General features: G+C 47.5%; 1 protein-coding gene across 5 annotated transcripts in view; it reads right to left on the bottom strand.

The window, feature by feature from the left end:
- Positions 1 to 22,257, bottom strand: part of COG7 (component of oligomeric golgi complex 7) — an 85,464-nt gene that overhangs the window by 18,252 nt on the left and 44,955 nt on the right. For all 5 annotated transcript variants that reach the window (XM_059036971.2, XM_059036972.2, XM_067013606.1 and 2 more), the window contains 6 exons: positions 20,399 to 20,515; positions 18,217 to 18,282; positions 12,206 to 12,392; positions 10,215 to 10,355; positions 4,015 to 4,098; positions 486 to 600 (listed from right to left, as the gene is read on the bottom strand). In XM_059036971.2, coding sequence (XP_058892954.1) covers positions 486 to 600; positions 4,015 to 4,098; positions 10,215 to 10,355; positions 12,206 to 12,392; positions 18,217 to 18,282; positions 20,399 to 20,515 — 710 coding nt within the window. The remainder of the gene's footprint in view (positions 1 to 485; positions 601 to 4,014; positions 4,099 to 10,214; positions 10,356 to 12,205; positions 12,393 to 18,216; positions 18,283 to 20,398; positions 20,516 to 22,257) is intronic.

Below are 22,257 nucleotides of genomic sequence, written 5' to 3' on the forward strand. Positions count from 1 at the left end.
TGGAAGCTCACTACAGCCAGAGGCGTTTGGACAGAAGAGTTAACCTCTACACTGAAGAGTTTATTTTTGTCTTGACAAGAAAAACTCTTCTTATGAGGTGCCACTTTACTTGACAGGTGGTCCACACAGAGGGGGAGCAAAGAGAGAGAAAACACCTGGTGGGTCCCTTGCCCTGTGACCTCCCTTCTATCACCAATGAATGCCTACGACCCCAGGCCCACCTGCCACCACCTCCCAACTGACGGCACTGGGGGAGTTCCCCAGGGACGCCCTGCATACAGTGAGCCTTCCCTGATCCACTCTGTCGCGCAGAAGTCCCTCAGAGGGTGCAAAAAGAGAACCCCAATCTTTCTCAGTCACGACTGTACACTTTGAAAACTATTTCAGTGCGAGTGTGGAGGACGGGTGTGATGAGAGTAACGTGCTACAAGGGGCATGTGATCACATCCAAGCCCGTCGCTCTCTTTCCTGCAGGTCTCTCTTACCTTGCTCAGGAGGAAACGGCAGCTTTCCAGCGTGCAAAGCCAGCTCTAGGGCTGAGTCCTCCTGAGTCACGAATGGCTCAAGGTTCAGGGGGAGGGACATGATATACTGCCCGATCTGAAACAAAAGAAAGAAAGCACTGTCAGCCCAACGCTGACACATGCGGCGGTAATTATTTCATGCAGTACATTTATGTGAAGGCAAATGGTGAACAGACAAAACTGCAAGACCTTGCAGCAGCTCCAGGTCTGATCTTTCCAGTGTGTGGTAATACTGGTGAGGCAACACCTGAAACAACAGTCACCGGTAGTTTGCACATAGATCATAGATTCATCCTTCTCACTCATGGCCTCAGTTTTTTGGAATGCATTCAGTGCGAGCTCTACCTCAAATGAGTAATGTATACTGGAGTGCTTTGTAAAATTTAAAGCACTTGTGTAAATATAAGTTATTATTACTGTTCATAGATGAAAAACCAGTAAGATGCTAATGTCAACAAGTGCATGGTCAAGCAAGAATTTCAATCCTGTCTTCTGGATTTGGATCTGGGTCTCTTCCTTCTAAGTGATTCAACCAGGCGAAGGAAGGAATTTTGTTGGGGAAAAAAGCAGTTTATAATTATAAATTAATTTGGAGGGAAAACTGTATGTTTTCATAGTACAAACTCTAGAAAGTAAACCTGCCTGGTCGGTGAGGAATCGCAAAGGCAGGGTTACAAGACATTTGGGATGAGCCCATGAATAATTCAGGATTTGTCATGTGTTTGTCAGATACACATGACTGTCATCATGGAGACATTTTAGACACCTATTTCTATTACAACTCACAACTGTCTAGTATTTTAAGGGAAGTATATGTGTCACTTCAAAATGAGGTTGATTTTCAGGTTACGACAACGTAATATATATTTTCTTAAAAAGGTACTGGAGCCTGTTGTTGACTTTTTTGGCTCCATATTGATTTCACACGTTCATTCCAGCTTAGAGTTGATACTGATTCTGCAAGCTAAAAGTCCAAGGACTATTAGAGAAATATCTTCTCGATCTGGCCTTACATACACCTATACAGTAGCAGGTGTCCAGAAGTTAAGACAGACTCCCAAAATCTACCAGCCCAGAGGACTACAGGATGATTACACCTTCATCTCCAAACACTTAATGTGGCCCATCGTGCTAACAAAAAATTGTGTTTGGTCTCCCTTTAAAGTGGTATGTACACAGATGGTAAAATGAAAAAAATCAGCACCTTTTCCTTTCATTTACTTACTAAGTAAAACACTCTAGTTTGAGCATCTTTCACTCAAACTAGATAAGTGGTCACTTAGGCACTAATAACTGCAACCACTGTACATTTCAGCTTGAAATGGCAACAAATTCATCATTTTTCCCTAAGGCTGGAGGAAGAGAAGGATGCTGACTTCTGGGATTAGAATTTCTCCATTGTAATTCCACTCAGCAAGCACTTCCTGAATACCTACTATGTGCAGAGACCACAGGCATATTTCTGTACTTGGTACCCCTTTCATCCGTAGCCATCACCTCATGGCTAAATCCATAAACGCAGTTTTACTTGAAATAAAGAATCATCATCAATATGCCTTGCATCTATGTTGTTTTATTTCTTCAATTTATTTATTTATTTCTCCTATTTCATCTCCTTATAATGCTCACACAGTTCTGCGTGGGTGGGGGCATTCACCAGCAAGGCAAAGCGTCGGTTAGGTGCACATTTTCAATAATCTGACATCTCAAACTTGAATTAACTGGCCTCAGACTGTGGGGATTGCTGTGGTTCCTAGAGAGATTCCACAATGCCAAGTTTTTCTTGGGAGTTCTGTCTGTTTATTTCTTGGAAATCAATGTGGGAAGGGATGCTCACCATCACACCAGTAGATGTTTGTCTACTATTCTCCCATATTCAATAAGTACTCCTTGATATCCTGGCTGGGTAAGCGCAGTGACCCAGGAAAAATGAACAGCTCTGTGGTCAGAAGGACCTGGGTTTGAGTTCTGGCTCTACCACTGTGTGACACTGTGCAACTTACTTAATCTGTCGGGGCCTTGGTTTCGCCATCTCTGAAATGAGGGTGATCTCATAGTTACTTCAGAGGGTTGTGGCAAAGATGAAACTAATCCTGCGTGAGATACACATAACATAAAGCACCAGGCATCCTAACAGAGCGACTGCTGAATGAGTGGCTTCCCTGCCCCACTCCCATCCCCCAGAGCCTTGGTGCTTCTGACCGCAAAACGCGGCTGCCGCCTACCGGCTCACAAAGTTGTTGTTAAGATGAAATTCGGTCTATAGCACACACTACCTCGTGGCACCAGTAAGAGCCTAGCACTGTCCCTGCACACAGTATGTGCTCAGTAGATATTCATTTCCTGAGCTGAGGTCATCAGGAGATGACCTCATTGGACGACGCCTACCTGGGGGCTGATGAATGGTAGCCGGTGGGAAAGAGCCCTGGCCTGAAAACGCCCCCTCACTCTCCTTACTCCTCTGTGTCTCAAATCAACTCGATAGCCTCTCGAGTTCCTTCTATGCAACATCATTTCTGGAATCAATTTCCATTAAAATACACGTCTCAATTCTAAAAATAAGATTATTCTCATTGGTTGTAAAGACCAACCAACGTTTTTAGTTCCATCCGTCCAGGGTATTGAATAATGCCCTGAAAAACAGAGGGAAACAATTGCCATTTTGGACTTGCTCAGTGAACAGAGGAAAGCCATCCTCCTTGCTACCCACCAGTGGGATCACACACACTTCCTCTAACTGTACAATATTTACTTCTAAAGTTCCTTTGCAGGGGCCTCCCTGGTGGTCCAGTGGGTAAGACTCCACGTTCCCAATGCAGGGGGCCCGGGTTCGATCCCTGGTCGGGGAACTAGATTCTGCATGCATGCCGCAACTAAGAGTTTGCATGCCACAACTAAGGAGCTCGCATGCCACACTAAGAGCCCACATGTCACAACTAAAGATCCTGCATGCTGCAACTAAGACCCAGCACAGCCAAAATAAATAAATAAATATTAAAATAAAATTCCTTCGTATCTATTACAACAGTCATAACTTACACAGAGGTGGATTCTAAAGTGAGAGCTCAAGGCAGAAATCACCTATCTCAAAATCACCCCTGAAAATTGCAGAACTCCCCCATAGTGAGAGGAAGAAACAGCTGGGGTCTATCATTCCTGTACAGCATTTCTTATGCTCACTGACATTTAAGAGCAATGGAGCTGGACTCACTCTGATTTCCTCAGGCACTGGCCACACCTCATATTGAGGGGGATGGGGGAGGGGCGGGAATGTGTTAGGCTTTGAAATCAGCATGTGTTTCATCAGCTGATTTAAGGAAATCAACTGCATTTCCTTAAAGTCCTGGATAAGGATGGGGACTGTCCAAAAGCAAAGGTCCAGACAGAACCGATGCAGCAAGGACCACTTTACCCAGAACGGCCAGACCAGACAAGGTCTCAGATGCTGTGACCAGCACAGAGAAAAGCAAAAGCACACAGAGGCTCTTACATTGCTGATGTACTCGAGCGGAGTGAGACTGAAGGTGGGCAGGTCATCGGTCAGGGTTTCTCCAATGCCGGCAGTATTCCAGCTCTAGGGGAGGAAGAAGAGGAAACAGTCAATGACACAGCACCCAGGCAGCACGCGAAAGCACCACGTGCTGGAAACGTCATGAAGAACGCAGCATCACCACAGGCACTATCTTTGCTCAGAGCTGGCCTTTGGGATCATCACCACGTGGCAGAGACCAGGGATTTCTCTTCTTTAAGGCATCACCTTGAAGCCTGCCATAGAGTAAGTAATCCTCTCTCTCTCCGCATCCTTTCAGATCCATAAAGCAGGAAATCTCACCTTCTCCACTCAACTATTCGATGGGAACCGATCCCTTCTGTGTTTACCCGCTCAGAACGTGAAAGGAAGAGTTGAATATTCTTGTTCTGAGTTTCTCTACAGGATGAGGGCAACCGGTTAACAGCTGCTGGCACAGGTAGCCTCACTAACTCCCGGGTCATCAGCCAGCACTCTGAAGAGACCAGGACCCCCTAAAATCCTCCACAGAGACCATATGTGAATTGGAAGCCCTGTCTGGTTGCAGGAATATCCAAACCACATTCACCAATACTGCTTTACTAAGTTAAAGGTGCTGCTTTTATTCCACCTGCTTTCTGGATCTGTGTCTCAACTGATTCAGAACTCAAAGGGAAAGGGATGAGAAGGAGCCTCCAAACCCCACCAACAGTTCCTCTGTCCTCTTCAGGACCCCCTGTCTAGAGACCTGCAGCACCAACACGTCTTCTTTCATCATTCAATGGGACTATGACGTCACTGTGCGAGGCTTCCTGGCCTCCCCTACAGAGTTAGGCCAATTACCAGCACACATGTGGTTAATTATCAGCATGGCACAGCTTTCCACAAAAATCTAGTTGCTTAATTCTTACCTGAGTCACCCTAAGGCCAGCCTGGAAAACAAGGTCCTTTCTGGCTGGACTCCTGGAGTGACTCCCGAGGTCACATGGTAGCTGCTCTCTGCAGCCACCTGATGCCCGATCTGGTTGCTTGATCCTTTAAGGAGCTTTCCGGGAATGTCATGACCATGTCCACCCCTGGGATCCCAGCCCAGGCCAAGCCTCAGCCGTCCTCGCCACACTCTCTAGCACCAACTCAACTCTAATTTTCCTGCTCTAGACAAAGCCTTTTCTCCCCCACCCCAGCCCCTATAGTTTCCTAAACTCCTTGTTTTTTTTAAATAAATGTATTTATTTATTTGTTTTTATTTTTGGCTGTGTTGGGTCTTTGTTGCTGCGCGTGGGCTTTCTCCACTTGCGGTGAGCGGGGGCTACTCTTCATTGCAGTGTGCGGGATTCTCATTGCAGTGGCTTCTCTTGTTGCAGAGCACAGGTTCTAGGCGCACGGACTTCAGTAGTTGTGGCACGCAGTCTCAGTAGTTGTGGCTCACGGGCTCTAGAGCGCAGGCTCAGTAGTTGTGGTGCACGGGCTCAGATGCTCCGTGGCATGTGGGATCTTCCCAGACCAGGGATCCCCTGCATTAGCAGGTGGAGTCTTAACTACTGTGCCACCAGGGAAGCCCTCCTTGCTGTTTTTTTGAGAATCCTCTTTCGTTTCAAAATATCCTACTTTTTCAGTTAACTCCCACCTCACGGGGAAGGAACACGCCGATCATGCACGTGCACCGAGTGCCCATGCTGTATAGCACCCTGGGCCAGGCTTTGCAGGGAGGAGACAAAGAACTGGCAATCTTGGTTCTTGCTCTCCTTGGGGAACCAAGACCCCTGACACACTCCCACCCTATACCCCCTACACCTACACACACACACACACACACACACACACACGCACAGTCTTCCACTTCAAGAGTTCTCAGTGGCAGAAGTTCTCAGTCAGGTTTTATACAATAAGAGTTCAGAGGAGCAAGAACCTAGGGTGGCTAGAGAAGGGGCCAGCCACAGGATGCATGAGGTGCAGAGAGGGAAGGCTAGAAAGAGAATGCACAGCTGTGAACAGCAGGCTAAGAAAAGGGAAAATGACAGGGCTTCCCTGGTGGCACAGTGGTTAAGAATCCGCCTGCCAGTGCAGGGGAAAAAGGTTCGAGCCCTGGTCCGGGAAGATCTCACATGCCGCTGAGCAACTAAGCCCTCGTGCCACAACTCCTGAAGCCCGGGCGCCAAGAGCCTGTGCTCTGCATCAAGAGAAGCCGCCGCAATGAGAAGCCCGCGCACCACAATGAAGACCCAACACAACCAAAAATAAATAAATAAATAAATAAAATTAGAAAAAAAAGAAAAGAAAAGGGAAAATGAAAGAGAGAGAGAGAGAAGAGCGAGGGAAGGAGGCAGGGAAGGAGAGAAAGAGAGAGAGATGGAAAGGTAACCTCTAGAGTTCAAAAGAGACATAAAAGACACATCACACATCCACCAATCCCAATGTGCAGAACTGATCTGGATCCTGATTCAAACAGTTATATCATGACATTTATAAGACAACTGGAAATTTGAACACTGATGATATTAAGGAATTATTTTTAATTGTATTTTTTTTTAATTTATTTATTATTTATTTTTTGCTGTGTTTGGTCTTCGTTTCTGTGCGAGGGCTTTCTCTAGTTGCGGCGAGTGGGGGCCACTCTTCATCGCGGTGCACGGACCACTCACTGTCGTGGCCTCTCTTGTTGCGGAGCACAGGCTCCAGACATGCAGGCTCAGTAGTTGTGGCTCACGGGCCCAGCCGCTCCGCGGCACGTGGGATCCTCCCGGACCGGGGCCCGAACCCGCGTCCCCTGCATCGGCAGGCGGACTCTCAACCACTGCGCCACCAGGGAAGCCCTTTAATTGTATTTTTTAAGGGTGATTAGGGTATTGTGATTATTTTTAGAGTGCTTATTTTAGATAAGGGGTGTATATGAAACAGAACGGCCAGGAGTTGATCACTGACGAAACAGGGTGATGAGGACACAGAGTTTATTACACTCTTCCCTCTATTCGTGCATATGTATAAAAATTTCCATAGTAAAAAGCTGTTTAAAACAGGCAGTCACACTGACTCGGGGGAGCCAAGCAAGGGACCTGAATGCGGAGAGACAAAATCAGAGTGATGCTTTAGGAAGATTCATGCAGCAACTCTGAGAAGGGTTGTGGGTGGAGAGGAAGACGAAAGGCTCAAGAAACAATTCAGAGATGACAAGAACCCAAACCAGGGCAGTGGCCATGGAAACAGACAGAGACAGATATAAAAAGAAGGAACAATACAGCCTGGTGGTGAAGTCCTGGCACAGAGGGGCACAGGGAGGGAGCGGGGTGGTGAGGGCCAGTGAGGCAGAAGGGGAGGCCAGGAGCACGGGCTGAACTGTGGGGAAAGAGCGCATCACCCGAATGCATCTAAAGGGCCAGCACCGTGGGCGGCAGGCCCGGGGAAGGCTTCCCAGAGGAGGCAGGAGAAGCGAAGTCGGAAGGTGATCGGGCGGAGGGCAGAGGGGGAAAGGAAGGCCAGAGTGGAAAAGTACTTTGGAATAAGGGTGAGACAGAGTGGGCTGACGAGGGAGGGCCTGAAAAAGCAGGCAGACAGGGTGGACCTGAAGAGGGTCAATAGGGAAATGATGCAGATTATTTTTGAATTTAAACTTTCCTTCAAAGGGCCTTTTCTAACCATCTGTCACCAGGTAATGCAGGTAAACTTCAACAATCTATTTTGCAAGGGAGTATAGTGTTGGTTTATGTTCTTGTAATGTACAAGAGCAATACAATTTACCAGCAAACATTAAAAACAAACATTTAATGACCAGGGTTTAATTTTCAAATCCTTAAGGCCAAAGTGTTTGCCTTTGTATTGTGTGCTTTCACGCTGGCACTCTGGGAGAACTCCTCCTAATCGCCAAAGCTGCCTGCGTCCATTACCAGCGCCCGAGCCATTGTGGTGAGGCCTGAATGAGAAGGCGAGGTCAGGCAGCCAAGGACCGGGGCAGGACAATGAGCGTGGAATGCAGAAGTAGAGCGGAAAGGACAGGTGGGAAGCACCGAGCTGGGCTCAGTGGAGACTAAATAACTGGCAGAATTAAGGTTTCAGAACAGAAGGTCAAGACTTTAACCTTTGACAAAATAAAAATAATTAAAACAACCAAACCGGGGAGGTTGGGGAAGGAAGATGAGAGATGTCAGGAATGCTAATCCTATCGGCTTTCAGGGCAGGCGAATCAATGGCAATATCTATCTAAAGCAGAAACATGATTAACAAAAACCAACGACTCCCATCTATCAGTAGTTTTCATAATCTTTCTTTCTTAATCTTGAAGAGATCTTCTGGGAACTGGTATCTTTCATGGTGAAGAAACTACTATCTCAATCAAGTTCAACTCCTTTGGTTTCGTTTATCTTCTTTTTCTAGCTAAATTCAAATAACATTTATATTGTACACATTTTATGTTTTTTGACAAACAGCATGTGTAGCACAATTCCATTTCTTCCTATGGATCATTTCCCTACCAATGCCCATCCAGCCTTCAACATGTGAGTGGGCAGGAAGAGATGTCTGGCTTGATGATTTCTGAACGTTGGGACTTTGAAAGGGTTTACTGCTATTTTTCTTTGTACTTTCCTATATTGCTTGAATTTCTGAAAATGAATATATGTAATTTCTATTTTTAAAAACTGTCATTACTCTTGAGAATCACAGAGAAAAAGAAAACCACCACGTATTAAGCATCTACTCTGTGACAGAGGCTGTGCTAAATTCTATCATATACACAATCTCACTTAATCCTCACATACCCATATGGTGAGAATTACTGTATCCCCCCATTTTAAAGATAAGGAGATGAGGCTCACAGAGGAGGTAACAGCCTCAGCTGTGTGACCCAACGAGACCACGCATAGGCGATGGCCGGTACAGCTCCATCAACAGCACTTCCACTTGGATGTGACAGCAGGGGCCCCACACCACCAACCCCACACAGAGCCCTGCCCCAACCAGGCGAGAAGTGCAAAATCTGGTTGGAGTAGATCTCACGGCATTTCGCACAGACCTAACCAGATCACACGGTGAATAAAGCGACTGGCCCTTGGCTCCCAGCCTAGTATGCTTTCCAGAGGGAAGCAAAAAGCAAAGGACTTCCTTAAAGGATCTCTTGGTTAGTAAAAGACCATCTTTACTGTTTTGCTTTGGCCGCGTTGGGTCTTCATCGCTGAGTGCGGCCTTTCTCTAGTTGTGGCGAGCAGGGGCTACTCTTCGTCGCGGTGTGCGGGCTTCTCACTGCAGTGGCTTCTCTTGTTGTGGAGCATGGGCTCTAGGCATGTGGGCTTCAGTAGTTGCAGCATGCGGGCTCAGCAGTTGCGGCACGTGGGCCCTAGAGCGCGTGGGCTTCAGTAGTTGCGGCACACGGGCTTAGCTGCTCTGCAGCATGTAGGATCTTCCCAGACCAGGGATCGAACCCATGTCCCCTGCATTGGCAGAAGGATTCTTAACCACTGCGCCACCAGGGAATTCCCAAGACTATCTTTAAAATAAGCCAAATCCAGATAGACTTGAGGAGTCAGTGAGAAAAATTAATCAGGGGACTGTCTCAGAAATCTGAAAGCAAAGTCATGAGATCTGGACCCAGGAAACATCAGAGCCAGTAGAGAAAACAGGACTGATAGGCAATTCCTTGAAAAGGAGTAAGGACAACCAGAAAAGAGAAGAGTGTACAAGGCAAGGAAAGTGAGATGTTCTAAGAATCGCCAAACAGAAAGAGTATCAATGATAGAAAAGAGCAGAACCCTTCAAACTCTCCTCAAAAGCACCAGATCAAACCTAGTAAGGCACTCTCCTGAATAAAGTTCCAGAACCAAGTCTCCACAAATGTTTGGCATGAAAACAATTCAACCTTATCAGACAATTAGCTCCTCTGACCGGCCCCAACTTTTCCGGTGGCACATAATCTCCCTTACTTCTCCCTGAGAGGGCACAGCTAAGCTGCTGTGAAAGTTAATCAAGCAATAGTCATAATCCCAAGAAACAGTCTGAAAACACAGCAACACAGTAACTACAATTAAGACAGGACAGTCTCGCTAAGCAATGAGTTGCAAGGCAACAGTGACTCTATAGCTGGACTTCTAGCCTAGGAGAGTCAGAGGGGGCACCACCTAAAGCTCGGGGAAGGGGACATCAGGCCTAGGCTGGGGGGGTGAAGGGGCACGTTTTCCAGTTGGTGGGAAACTTACATCCATCTTGGAAACGAGGAGCAGCTGCTGTTTGATGCGCAGGAAGACGGAATCAAAAGCCAGCTGGTGGGCCTGCTGGTTAAGCCGAGTCAGAGCCGCTCGAGACGCCGACAGCAGGTTGTGGTTACTTGACCCTTTTTCCTAAGACAAGAAAATGCAGAAGGCAGGTAGTTATGCCCTGAATCCAACCAAGGTATTAGCTAAGCGTTTTGAAATGCCACTGGAAGGAAAATAGTAAGAGGGTTCTCTACTACAGTGGTTTCCAAACCTGGCTGTGCCCCAGGTCCCCCTGGAGAGCATGCTGAGTTAGATACCCAGGGTCTACCACAGAACTACTGAATCTGGATCCAGTGGGGTCCTGGAGCCCAGGAAACTATTGATATATTTTTCATTCACTTTCCCAGGTGACTCTGATGCATTTAAGCTAATATAAGCTCATGGATTGGTAGTTTAGGAAAAATTAACCTGTGACTGCCCCTCAGGGATAGAGGAAGAAGGAAAAAATGATCAGAAGTGTCATATGTAGAAACAAGAGTGATAGAAAGAAGCCCTGATTCCCAGCGAGGTCAGGTCAATTACACTCGGCTACACACCAGAGTATGCACCACCCGTGTGAGTCCCGAGGTATTCCAAACAGCCTGAGAAAATACAGAGGTGGAAAATGTAACCTTAGTTTTGCTATTATAAATGAACTGATTACAACAAACAGACACAAATCAGATCAGCAATAAAGATAAACAGAGTTGCTTTAACGTAATCACAGAAGCACGGATGAATGAGCTTGCAGAATGGCTTCAGGAAGTGTTTGTCAAGCTCAAATGCAGCCAGTTGGTGGGTCAAGGCACAGAGGGACGGGGGAGACCCTGTGAGGGCAACGCTGAGACCTCAGGCACATCCCGAGGCACACCGCAGTCACCTCCAGAGCTCGTGGCCCATCAGGGTAATTTCAGATTGAATTTGGTGCTATGGGAACAGCTGTACCTCCTTGGCTTATCACCAAGAGAGTGAGGTTCAAATCAGACTGGGGCTGGGGTGCGGCTCTGGAAAGGAGGCCGCGGCCCCAAGAACCCTGAGGCCATTCCCAGGGAGCGTGTGGCTCATTCCATTTGTCGGGAGGTCCCCCGTCCCTGGGCCCCAAGAGGCCCAAAGCTCAAAGTCAAGGGCCATTTTATGGCAGACAAACGAAGAGTTTAAACCAAAGGAACAGCCAGGAGGGAACACTGATTCCCACGCCGTCATGTTGCCACATGTAAGAACCTGCACTCGAGGGGTGCTCCTGGCTCCTCCTCCCCTGGCTCCTCCTTACCTTGCTCCTCCCCTGGCTCCTGGATTGGGGTCCACCTTCCCAGGTTCTGCCGACGCCCAGGCAGTACAGGAGTTCCGGTCCTCTCTCAGCCACTCAGTAGGGGGGTGCTGTGCCCGCGTGGGGGCCCGGGGCCATCCAGCTCCGCCCACCCCTGCTGACAGGCCTAACTCCGGAGAGAACAGCGAGCTCCCGCGGCTGCAGATCGAGAGCCACGCTCTCCAGCCTACCTCTCGTCAGTAATAAAGCTCCATTTATCCAACTCCTCCTGCAGCTGTGTTTCAATTGGTTCGACCCCAGTTTAGTTGATTAGCTTCTTAAAACCCCAACATAAACGAGACAGAGAGGTGGGAGGGCATGCCACAGCCCAGGGCCCACACACAGGGGCAGAAAGCCTGGGTTAGGGAAAGGGTGAGTAACAAGGGAAAAGTTTTCATTTGCAAGAATGCCATCAGTCAGGGCTTCCCTGGTGGTGCAGTGGTTGAGAGTCTGCCTGCCGATGCAGGGGACACGGGTTCGTGCCCCGGTCCGGGAAGATCCCACATGCCATGGAGCCGCTGGGCCCGTGAGCCATGGCCGCTAAGCCTGCGTGTCCGGAACCTGTGCTCCGCAACAGGGAGAGGCCACAACAGTGAGAGGCCCGCGTACAGCAAAAAAAAAAAAGAATGCCATCAGTCAGGTCTCATACCTTGAGGGTATAGAGTATTTCCATTAAACTGCCATATTCGGCAGGGCTGTCTTTCTGAAGGTAATTATATTCTTGCCATGGGTTCCTGACAGAGCTCTTCTTGTCTGTCAAGATGCTATCCTGAAAACCAGTCAGGCTCCGAGGGCTGTAGGACTCAGAGAGATACTTCCCAGCTGTGGACAAAATCCTGTAATGAAAGTGATGACCATTATGCCCTGAACTATTTGTATGGAATTTTCTTCTTGGAGCATTCAGACTGCTCCTTACTAATTCCCAGGATATCCTCATGAGGCAGATTGATTTAGGGTCCATTTTATAAGGAAATGGAGACACCCTTGATCCTTTAGGAGGGAGCTGGACCTCAGGTACACGATAAACACCAGATGTTATTATTTCCTATTTAACACTCACTCACTCTAACAGAATATGCCATCTTCCTAATATAATGCACAGCCTACAGGGCAGCCGCCAACTCACTACAATCTAGGAATACTGTGCACTTTCTATATATGAGCTGTATTAGCATCACTCTTTGGAAAAGTCAAAGCTAGGGGAGCCACCGGCACCGCAGTCAGAGGCACGAGACACGACAGTGTCCCCGGAGAAGAGTGACAGCAGCTCGCTGCACACCTCTAGCCACAGGACTCACTCTCTCGCACACGCTGGGCTCATGTGGTGTTTGTGTTCATCGGCACCATGAAGTTGACTTCTGAGGTTTAGAGAGATCTACTGAGAGAACCTCGTGCTTTCCTGAGAAAGAACAATGCCTGGAGAAGGGTCTATGGGATGATCAACCTCTGGCGCTGCTTGGAGAGCAGGATCTCTGTCTCCAACGAGGATGACCTCCCTTGACGGATGCTGAAAATCCTCTCTGTTTCTTCCTTAGCCCAACCTCACCATTCAGCCTATACATTTAAATGTGTACAGAATTATACAAACCTGTGAAGCCAGAAGACCAGACACTGTAGTACATCCCAACCGTGCCTAATTCCCCAATGCCTCCTTTACCATAATTTCTTACAAAAAAGATCACTTTGGACATGGCGGCCTGTAGGCACTCACTTCTTCAAAAACAAATCCCATGAGCTTGTCAAGAAATGCCTGTACTTGCAAACAAATCCTGGGGACAGCACTTTCCTCAGGAACCACTGCTGACACAAGTAGCCACCTGCCTCTGCCACTAAGGTCAAGTTACAGTTTTCCCTGTTGGTTACGCCTACCGGTAATTTTGGTTGCGTCTCTTCTCTGTGAAACTGTGGCCTGTCCCTGCCGCTGCCTTATTTCCAAGTCTTCACTATTTCCTGTCTGGATCATAGTTGCCTTCCCTTCCACACTCCATTTAGTCTGTCCTCCTAAGGGTTACTGGAATGATCTTTCCAAAATGCAAATCTGATTTTGTCTTTTTCCCAAAGATCCTTCAGTGCTCCCCAAGATAAAACTAAAAATGCCTAGGCATGGCCCCGAGTGCCCTCCATCGCTGGAGCCCCCGTATCCTTACAAACGTTCCCGCTACCATGCCAACCGCCCGCAGCCCACACACCATGCTTCACGCCCTTGCGTGTCTTGCTCGCACGCTCCCGTGATCTGAAATGCTCTCCCCTCCTTGGTGCACCTGGAAAAATCCTACTCCTTCTTCAAGGACCTGTCCCAGGGGCATCTCCTCTGCCCAATCTTTCCCCCCAGGCACTCAGCCTTCTAACTTCCCCAGCCTTCACCTCTCTTACACACTAGATGGTGAGGCTAAACCACAGAGTGGTCTTCATCTCTGAATTCCCAGCACTTAGCACAGTGCCAGGCACATAGCAGGTGCTCCGTAATTATACTTTGACTGACAGGTGACCCTGGGTTTGATGAGCAGGAAGTTGACAGCTGAGCTTTCGTTTCTGCCCTCCGGGAAGTCAGCTCTCCTTCTTGGGGTTACTGCAATACGTGTCTCAGTCTCAGGCTGCCAGGGGTAAGTGGCATCAGTCTGCCATCCAAGCTGAAGAAAAACAGTTATGTTGGGAATGTTTTGAGTATTAAAGATGATAGTTTAAAGGACTTCCCTGGTGGTGCAGTGGTTAGGAGTCCTCCTGCCAATGCAGGAGACACGGGTTTGAGCCCTGGTCCAGGAAGATCCAACATGCCACGGAGCAACTAGGCCCGTGAGCCACAACTACCGAGCCTGCGCTCTAGAGCCCGCGAGCCCCAACTGCTGAGCCTGCGTGCCACTATGACTGAAGCCCGCGCGCCTAGAGCCCGTGCTCCGCAACAAGAGAAGCCACCGCAGTGAGAAGCGCGCGCACCGCAATGAAGAGTAGCCCCCGCTTGCCACAACTAGAAAAAGCCCACGCACAGCAACGAAGACCCAGTGCAGCCAAAAGTTAATTAATTAATTTTTTTTTAAATTATACTTTAAAATGTCACAATAGTGTGCTCCACAATAAAAACCAAATCTAATATTTCTAAATGTTGGAATAAATATAGCTCCAACCCTAAGGAACTAATGGCATTTTTCCCTAGTCTCCTCTTCATCCAGTCACCATCAGATGACCTCATCATTAGAATCTGATTTCCCGTTATATGTATTTCCTATTATTGAGAAATAACCATACCAAAATGAACACTTGATTTCCTCATTCATTAAGAAACATTTTCTCAGGACCTCCTTGGTGGTGCAGTGGTTAAGAATCCACCTGCCAATGCAGGGGACACGGTTTGATCCCTGGTCCAGGAAGATCCCACGTGCCACAGAGCTACTAAGCCCGTGCACCACAACTACTGAGCCTGCCATCTAGAGCCCGCGAGCCACAACTACTGAGCTCACATGCTGCAACTACTGAAGCTTGTGCGCCTAGAGGCCGTGCTCCACAACAAGAGAACCCACCGCAATGAGAAGCCCACGCACCACAACGAACAGTAGCCCCCCCCTCGCTGCAACTAGAGAAAGCCCACACGTAGCAACGAAGACCCAACACAGCCAAAAATAAAGGAAAAGAAAAAAAAGAAACGTTCTCTCATCATTGCAATGGGCTCTAAGCCAGGTCTTGGCGATACCAGATGATTAAACATAGAGCTTGCCCTCAGAAGCTCAGAGATTAACAGGAGAGTCCATTTTGTGCCAGTGCTGTGCTACCTGCTGAGCCAGGAGAAGGCAGTGCGTATGAGCAGAGGAGGGAGGGACTAACATCCCAATTTCATCTCCTTCCTCAACTCATCTCCTTCCTTTTTTTTTTTTTTTTGCAGTACGCGGGCCTCTCACTGTTGTGGCCTCTCCCGTTGCGGAGCACAGGCTCCGGACGCGCAGGCTCAGCAGCCATGGCTCACGGGCCCAGCCGCTCTGCGGCATGTGGGATCTTCCCGGACCGGGGCACGAACCCGTGTCCCCTGCATCGGCAGGCGGACTCTCAAGCACTGCGCCACCAGGGAAGCCCTCAACTCATCTCCTTTTCTGGAAAAGTTGCTGCCCACTCCTCAGCCACAGGAATCTGGACATTTATTTTGGATTCCCCAAACCTCACTGTCCCACTGAACTGTCCCACTAAAACCCTGTCCCAGTGAAAATACCACTGTTCCAAAAATAAGTGGTGGGCACCATAAAAGTATAGAGGAACCATGGCAATCTCCCTGTATGTCACCCAAGTACAAGAGAAATCCCTTGGGTGACACCCAACTCAACCCTGCTTTACTCGCCCCACTAATCACGAAACGATCCCTGTCTGCAAACAAGTGACCTTAAAAGCCCAGTACCCAATGTCACTCTTGCCGCTGAAGTAATTTCTGCAGTGTTTCGAACTACTGCCTCTGCCACCCGAGGGGAGTGGTCCTAAGTTGTAGTCTGGGTCTGCCAGTGAGCCTGACAGGGAGATAAGATAAGCTTTATAGGTGGCAGCCACACGCATGGGCTCCCTGATGGGAACACAGATGATGACTGTTACTCTTTTCCCCTTTCCAGGCTCAGTGCTTCCAGAATGACGTCACCTCTTAAAAAGGCTCCCTTGGATACACCCAATCTGTTCTCATCTCACACCAAAGCTCGGCCCAGGCTCTCAGCCTCTCTGGGCTGCAAAATGCAGTTAGAGGGGCTCACCCTTTATCTGTCATGCCCCCATTCACCTTCTTAACCAGATCCTTCCTTACCCTTTAGAAGGTAATACTCATCTTCATTAAAAGATTAAGGCAAGTCTATACGTTCGGATATGGAAAGACGTCTGATGTATATGCAGAGAAACCCAAGTCTGAGGACAGACGCTCATCTGTGAGGAAGGACAGTGTGGAGGTGATACTCACACACTCGGGATGACTTAGCTGATGTCCAGGTTCAGATCACCGCCTCTTAGTTGCATCACCTCAGACACAGATCTTTCCACAGATAATTTCTTTTACTTAAAAAGTTACTACCGGTGCCAAATTCTATGCCTCAATGTCTCTTCATGTGTAAAAATGGGGGTAAGAATAGTACCTATCTCTCTGGATGCCCTGGGAGGATTAAGGAATTAATTCATGTAAAGACTTTCATGGCAGAGCTCAACAAATATGATGGGGGCAGGGGGGCTGTTAACGTTTCTTCTCAAGAATTTTTGGGGTGAGTAGATTTTCAGTTTTTAATACTTTGTACACTCGCGAACTTTTAATTGTTGAGCTGGGCCCAGGCTGTAATTACCACCATAATTAAGAAACTAATAAGCTACATGCCTTTCTTTTAAATATATAAATGTCAAATTTTCACCTTTTCTTAGGGGCCTTTCGTGAACCCAGACCTACTCACCCTTCCGCCATAGGCTCCCCTCACCGTGTGTGTGTGTGTGTGTGTGTGTGTGTGTGTACGCACACACATGCATATAACATGCATATAAACATGAGTGTGTGTGGGAGTGGGGAGGGAGGAAGGGGGCGTTTACTTCATCATTTATATTATTTATACACACTCCGCTGTATGCCTGTGGTGCTCTGGTTTTATTCATTCCAAAAAGTCACATGAGCTCTATGCTGGGCTGTTTGGGAGTTATGAACTGCAACAGCTGCCCATTCCAACCCGCCCCCGCACCCCTGGCCCCCGCAAGGCTTTCCCCATAACGAGAACCATGGTGAAAAATCTTGGGACTTGAAGGCAACCCATGGGTTCAGAAATGAAAGGAGACAAAGAGTGGTGAGGAGAAGAAATGACCAACTCAGAGCCCTGACCCTGTGGCCGGTCTGACGACCTTCCCCAGCAGCTCAGCCCTACCGCCCACCCAGTCCCACCCAGTCCCGAGGCCTCAGCTAGCTTTTCACCTTGTACTACTGCCAGAAATTCCCTCCTGCAGCGATGACTTTAGGACCACAAAGAGTTATCCCAGAAAGAGGTGAAGGGACTGCTGCTAGGCCCTAACACAGCTGTAGGAAACAGACTTCTTCCCCTGAACTCCTGCAGAACAGAGAAAGCAGCTGCACCAAGGCAATCAGAGATTCCGCTGAAGAAGTGAGGGCATTTGGGAAGCCCGAAGCCCTTGGAGGGAAAAGCAGGTCCCAATGGGGTCACTTCGGGGCAGTGTAAAAGCCCTGGCAGGTATCAGAAGGGAGTGGGGGCAGGAGGGACTGTCCTAGGCCTGACCCCAGAAATCCTCCTCTGACACACACACACCGGCTTCCGCAGCACAGGATCCTACTGCAGAACCCAGAAGGCAGGCTGGCCGGATTCATCCCGATTCTGTGGGCTGGCCCCGGGGACCTCGCCACCGCCTATAACTTTCCAGTCCCAATAACTGACTTGCAAACATGCAGTGGGAGCCCTGCCCACTCATAATTTGGAGACAACATGTACTGCTTCCTCATTTAGGCTGAAACTTCCACATCGAACTAAAATTATGTGCCAAGGAGGTCAGAGCCTTGCTCCTTTTAGGTGCTCAATAAATGCGGAATGGTGACAATACTGACACCTCGTACCCTAGGTACACAGAGTCCTCAAGCTCTGTGGCTTCAGATGTGCTGCGTGCTCTATCAAGGTTTTCCCCAGCTGAGAGCCCAGGGACTGGCCCACAGCCCTCTCCTACCTGTTGGCTAGTTGCTGCTCCAAGTCCCCGCAATGCCGAAGGAGCTCTCCACAGGTAGCTATTATCCTAAACAAAACCAAAAGCACTTCAAGTATCTGGAATGCAGACAGGACAAACATTGTCCCATTCATAAAAATTCTAACTATTCACCCCTTTTGGTGGTATGCTGGGCTGTGGGAAAGCAGTTAACCATTTGAGGGCCCACCTGAAATGTTCCATTCGTTAGTAATTCATGTAAAAGGGAAATGCTGGTCCCTTCTAATATCCTCCTGTCATGGGTCTCTCTGCTATGAATCACAACTCTATCCAACATGATCTCAAATAATTTTACATTTCCAAAAATACCGAGGTTGCTTTTGGGCTCTGTCCTTAAGAAAATGGGTTGGAGGGAATTCCCTGGAGGTCCCATGGTTAAGACTCCACGCTTCCACTGCAGGGAGCACGGGTTCGATCCTTGGTCAGGGAACTAGGATCCCACAAGCTGCACAGCGTGGCCAAAAAAGCAAAACAAACAAAACAAAACAAAACAAACAAATAAAATGGGTTGGAAATTCTTTGTATCTAAAATTTAAAAACCAAAATTCATTAATATTTGTGAGCTGCCTGCTATTTGCCAGGCATAGAAGAGAAAACTGTTTTGATCTTAGAATTGTTTCTCTCTGATCACATGAAAGGCAGATGAAGATTAATCCATTTGTTTCTTCAGAGATAAGCCTGAATGATCATTTCTGTATTTAATAATCCTTTAATTTTCAAGTAATTTTATGCTAGGCCTCAAACTCCAGCTACTGAGTCCTTCAACACCAAACCATAATGTCAGGACAAATCCAAGGATTAAAAACATCTTAGGTCTAGTTAACTTTTAACTTTCTCTAAAAGTGTCTATCATCACCAGGATATCTAGGCATTCCATCATAAGAAAGGTTTATGAGAAAGTGAAATATTCCACTCACGTCAGTTACAAGAGAACAGCCTTGCGCATAATATTTTCTGGTGTACCAAGCTGCTGCAGCTGATAAGGGATATTAGCATCTAGAACATTAAATTTCATCAAAAAAAAGAAGTTCAGATCAGAGCCCATGAGGAGACACTCCAAATGGTCCTGGGAGGCCCCGGGTTTACCCTGATTAAAGACAGCTTTTGGAGGGTCTGGATCTGCACTGAGACCCACATGTGCCATGGGCACTCTGCACATACCACCTAGGCCGGGGGTCAGGCAAGAAATGTTAAGTGGGGGGAGAGCAGCTTGCCTTTGCAGAACGTATGTCTGCAAAGAATGGTTGGAAGGAAAAGAAATTTCTAGATCGCTTTTTATCTCAGGCTGATAGTACAGTTGTTAGACCTTACAGGAGTGGGAGAACCACAGCACAACAGAAAACATACACCTAGTCAACCGAGGCTTTGGGTCACAGCCTTGGGACGATGCAGACCCAGCGCTTCCAGAGCTTCCGTCTTTTGTTTTGTTTTCTTGGGGCCGCGCCGTGCAGCATTCGGAATCTTAGTTCCCGGCCCAGGGATCGAACCCGTGCCCCCTGCAGTGGAAGTGCGGAGTCATAACCACTGGACCGCCAGGGAAGTCCCTCAGGCTGGACACATCAAGGGCCAAACTCCTCAGGCCACTGCCAATCACACTCCCGCCAGACCTCAGGGCTTAGGGCAACAGGGTGTCTCCCTAGTGGCCCACAGGTCACACAGGCTACGCCAGAATCTGTCTGTCAACAACGACTCGGGAGGGTCACCTCAAGGCCTTTCATGGAACTCTTACACGGCTCTTTGCAGGCCAAATAGCATTGACTTCCCATTTAGTTTTGTGGCACAGATCCAGAAACAGGATCCAATCAGCGGTGCATTTTCTAAAATAAAAACTCTAACTTATTTTATGTTTGTAGAAATTATAGGCTAAGCAGAAAAAAAAATCTCAAACCAAACATAAAAAAACTTAAGTCACCAAAAGAGATGAGTTCATAAAGAACTTTTAAAAATATTTTAAGAGCAAGAGGGGTCTTTTTTTAGTGTTTGGTTTGGCTTGGTTTTTTTTTTGTTTGTTTATTGGCTTGTTTTCAGAGTCTAGAGTATTTGCTTTAAAAGGGGGGGGACAGTGAAAGAGAGAAAAAAAAGAACACCTTACACACATATTTATCATTTTTATATACTATATTATGCATGTTTACCCCCACTTTACCTAATGGAATTCTGAAAAGCCGCCCAATCTTCTTGAAAAAGGGAGTTGAGAGGAATATCATCCAGCCTATACTTCTTTCGTATTGAGTGGAGAGTACTGGTGAAATCAGACACATACCTATGGGGAAAGAAAAAAATGACAGCGGTACCATCATAAACTCCTCAGACCTAGAGACACCTGGAATTATACAGCTTTGGACAAACTGCTAATGACCTTGAGAGCACCTTCAGAGGCTATCCTACCAAGGGTTGTCACTACTTATAAAGCTCTGACCACAAAAAGGTCTCCTCTATGTGGCAAGACTGTCTTTCTCTCCCGGCAGAGTGGCTTTAAGAGATGCTCAAGATGAGGGGAGGAGGGGATGGCCACTAAGACCAAGACTCTGTGACCAACCAGGTGAGAGATGATGCTGGTTAATTACTCCCTCATCCTAAGAGGGGCATTTCTTTGGAAGCTGATTCAAATAACTGTTTTAAAATGTCATGGTCCCACTATAATACCCAACTGTCACCTAGGATACCATAAGGCAGTTCACTGATATCCAGGGTACTTCTGTAGCATTCAAATCCTTGAATTTAGATTAAACAGCCAAGCTCCATGGCAGGCAAGAGCCCGACTTCAATGGTACAGGAGCATGAAACTGGATTCAAAACTGAAAACCCTCCCTCACAGACTGCTGTCTGCTACCACCTATACCACATACTTTCCTTCATAGCACTTAACACAAGTATAATTAAACAGCTTATTTAATGTATGTGTTTGACGAAGCTCTGGGAGAATAGGGACTATCCATTTGTACATCATAATTGTATCCCCAGGAATTAACACAGACCTGGGCATAAAGGAGACATCCAGAAATAGGTCCTGAGTCAATGACAGACCTGCACTGCAAGTACCTAGGTGTCTTTGGGCCTCAGTTTCCTCATCTTTAAAATGGACTTAATGATGACTTCTGTACTGCCCCAGAGTTGTCATGATGATAAAACAAAATGAAATGAATGAAATAGTAGACACAAAAGCTCCCTGAAAAGTATAAAATGAAAGCTGATGTGCAGTGGTATCGTTTTTATGTACAGTACTCCCTGGGTAGCCATGAGGGACTGATTTCAGGATTGCCCCCCTCCTCCCCCAAAGATACCAAAATCCATGGATGCTCAAGTTTTTTATATAAAATGGCATAGTATTTGCATAGAACCTAGGCACATTTCCCCATATACTCTAAATCATCTCTAGATTACTTATAATACCTAACACAACATAAATGTTATGTAAATAACTGTAAATACAATGTAAATGCTACATAAAGAGTTGCCAGCATGCAGCAAATTCACGTTTTCCTTTCTGGTACTTTCTGGAAATTTTTTTTCTGAATATTTTTGATCCACAGTTGGTTGGACCCACAGATAAGGAACGCTGGATACAGAGGGCCAGCTGTATAGTTCTTGGAACATGAACACATAAGTCCTTGGGAGGGTGGGGTAAGGAGGACAGGGGCGGATGGTCTTGTGCTCTGGAAGCCAACAGGCTCCCTAGAACACCTGCATACATCACAAGAAGTCTCGCTTCTCTCCCTTCCCAAGCCATGAGCTCTAGTGAGGACCCTGGACTGTGATGGCCCAGGGCACGGCTCTGAAGAGTAAGTCTGTGTGGTGGAGAGAAAGGCCATTCAGAGAAGCAAGTGGAAGGAACTGCCGCAGGCCGCTCCAATGAGGGACAAACGCCGCTGCTGCTCCCTTCACACAGGGCTGAAAAGCTACGAAGCCACGGACGGCACCTTCCCTTTGCACCCAGAGAGGTGACAGCTTTCCTTGGGGGAGGGGGAGGGCCCTCAGGACACACTGACAGGGAGCTGTTGAAGA

This window comes from Kogia breviceps, chromosome 14, assembly GCF_026419965.1.
Source record: "Kogia breviceps isolate mKogBre1 chromosome 14, mKogBre1 haplotype 1, whole genome shotgun sequence".
Lineage (NCBI taxonomy): Eukaryota > Metazoa > Chordata > Mammalia > Artiodactyla > Physeteridae > Kogia > Kogia breviceps.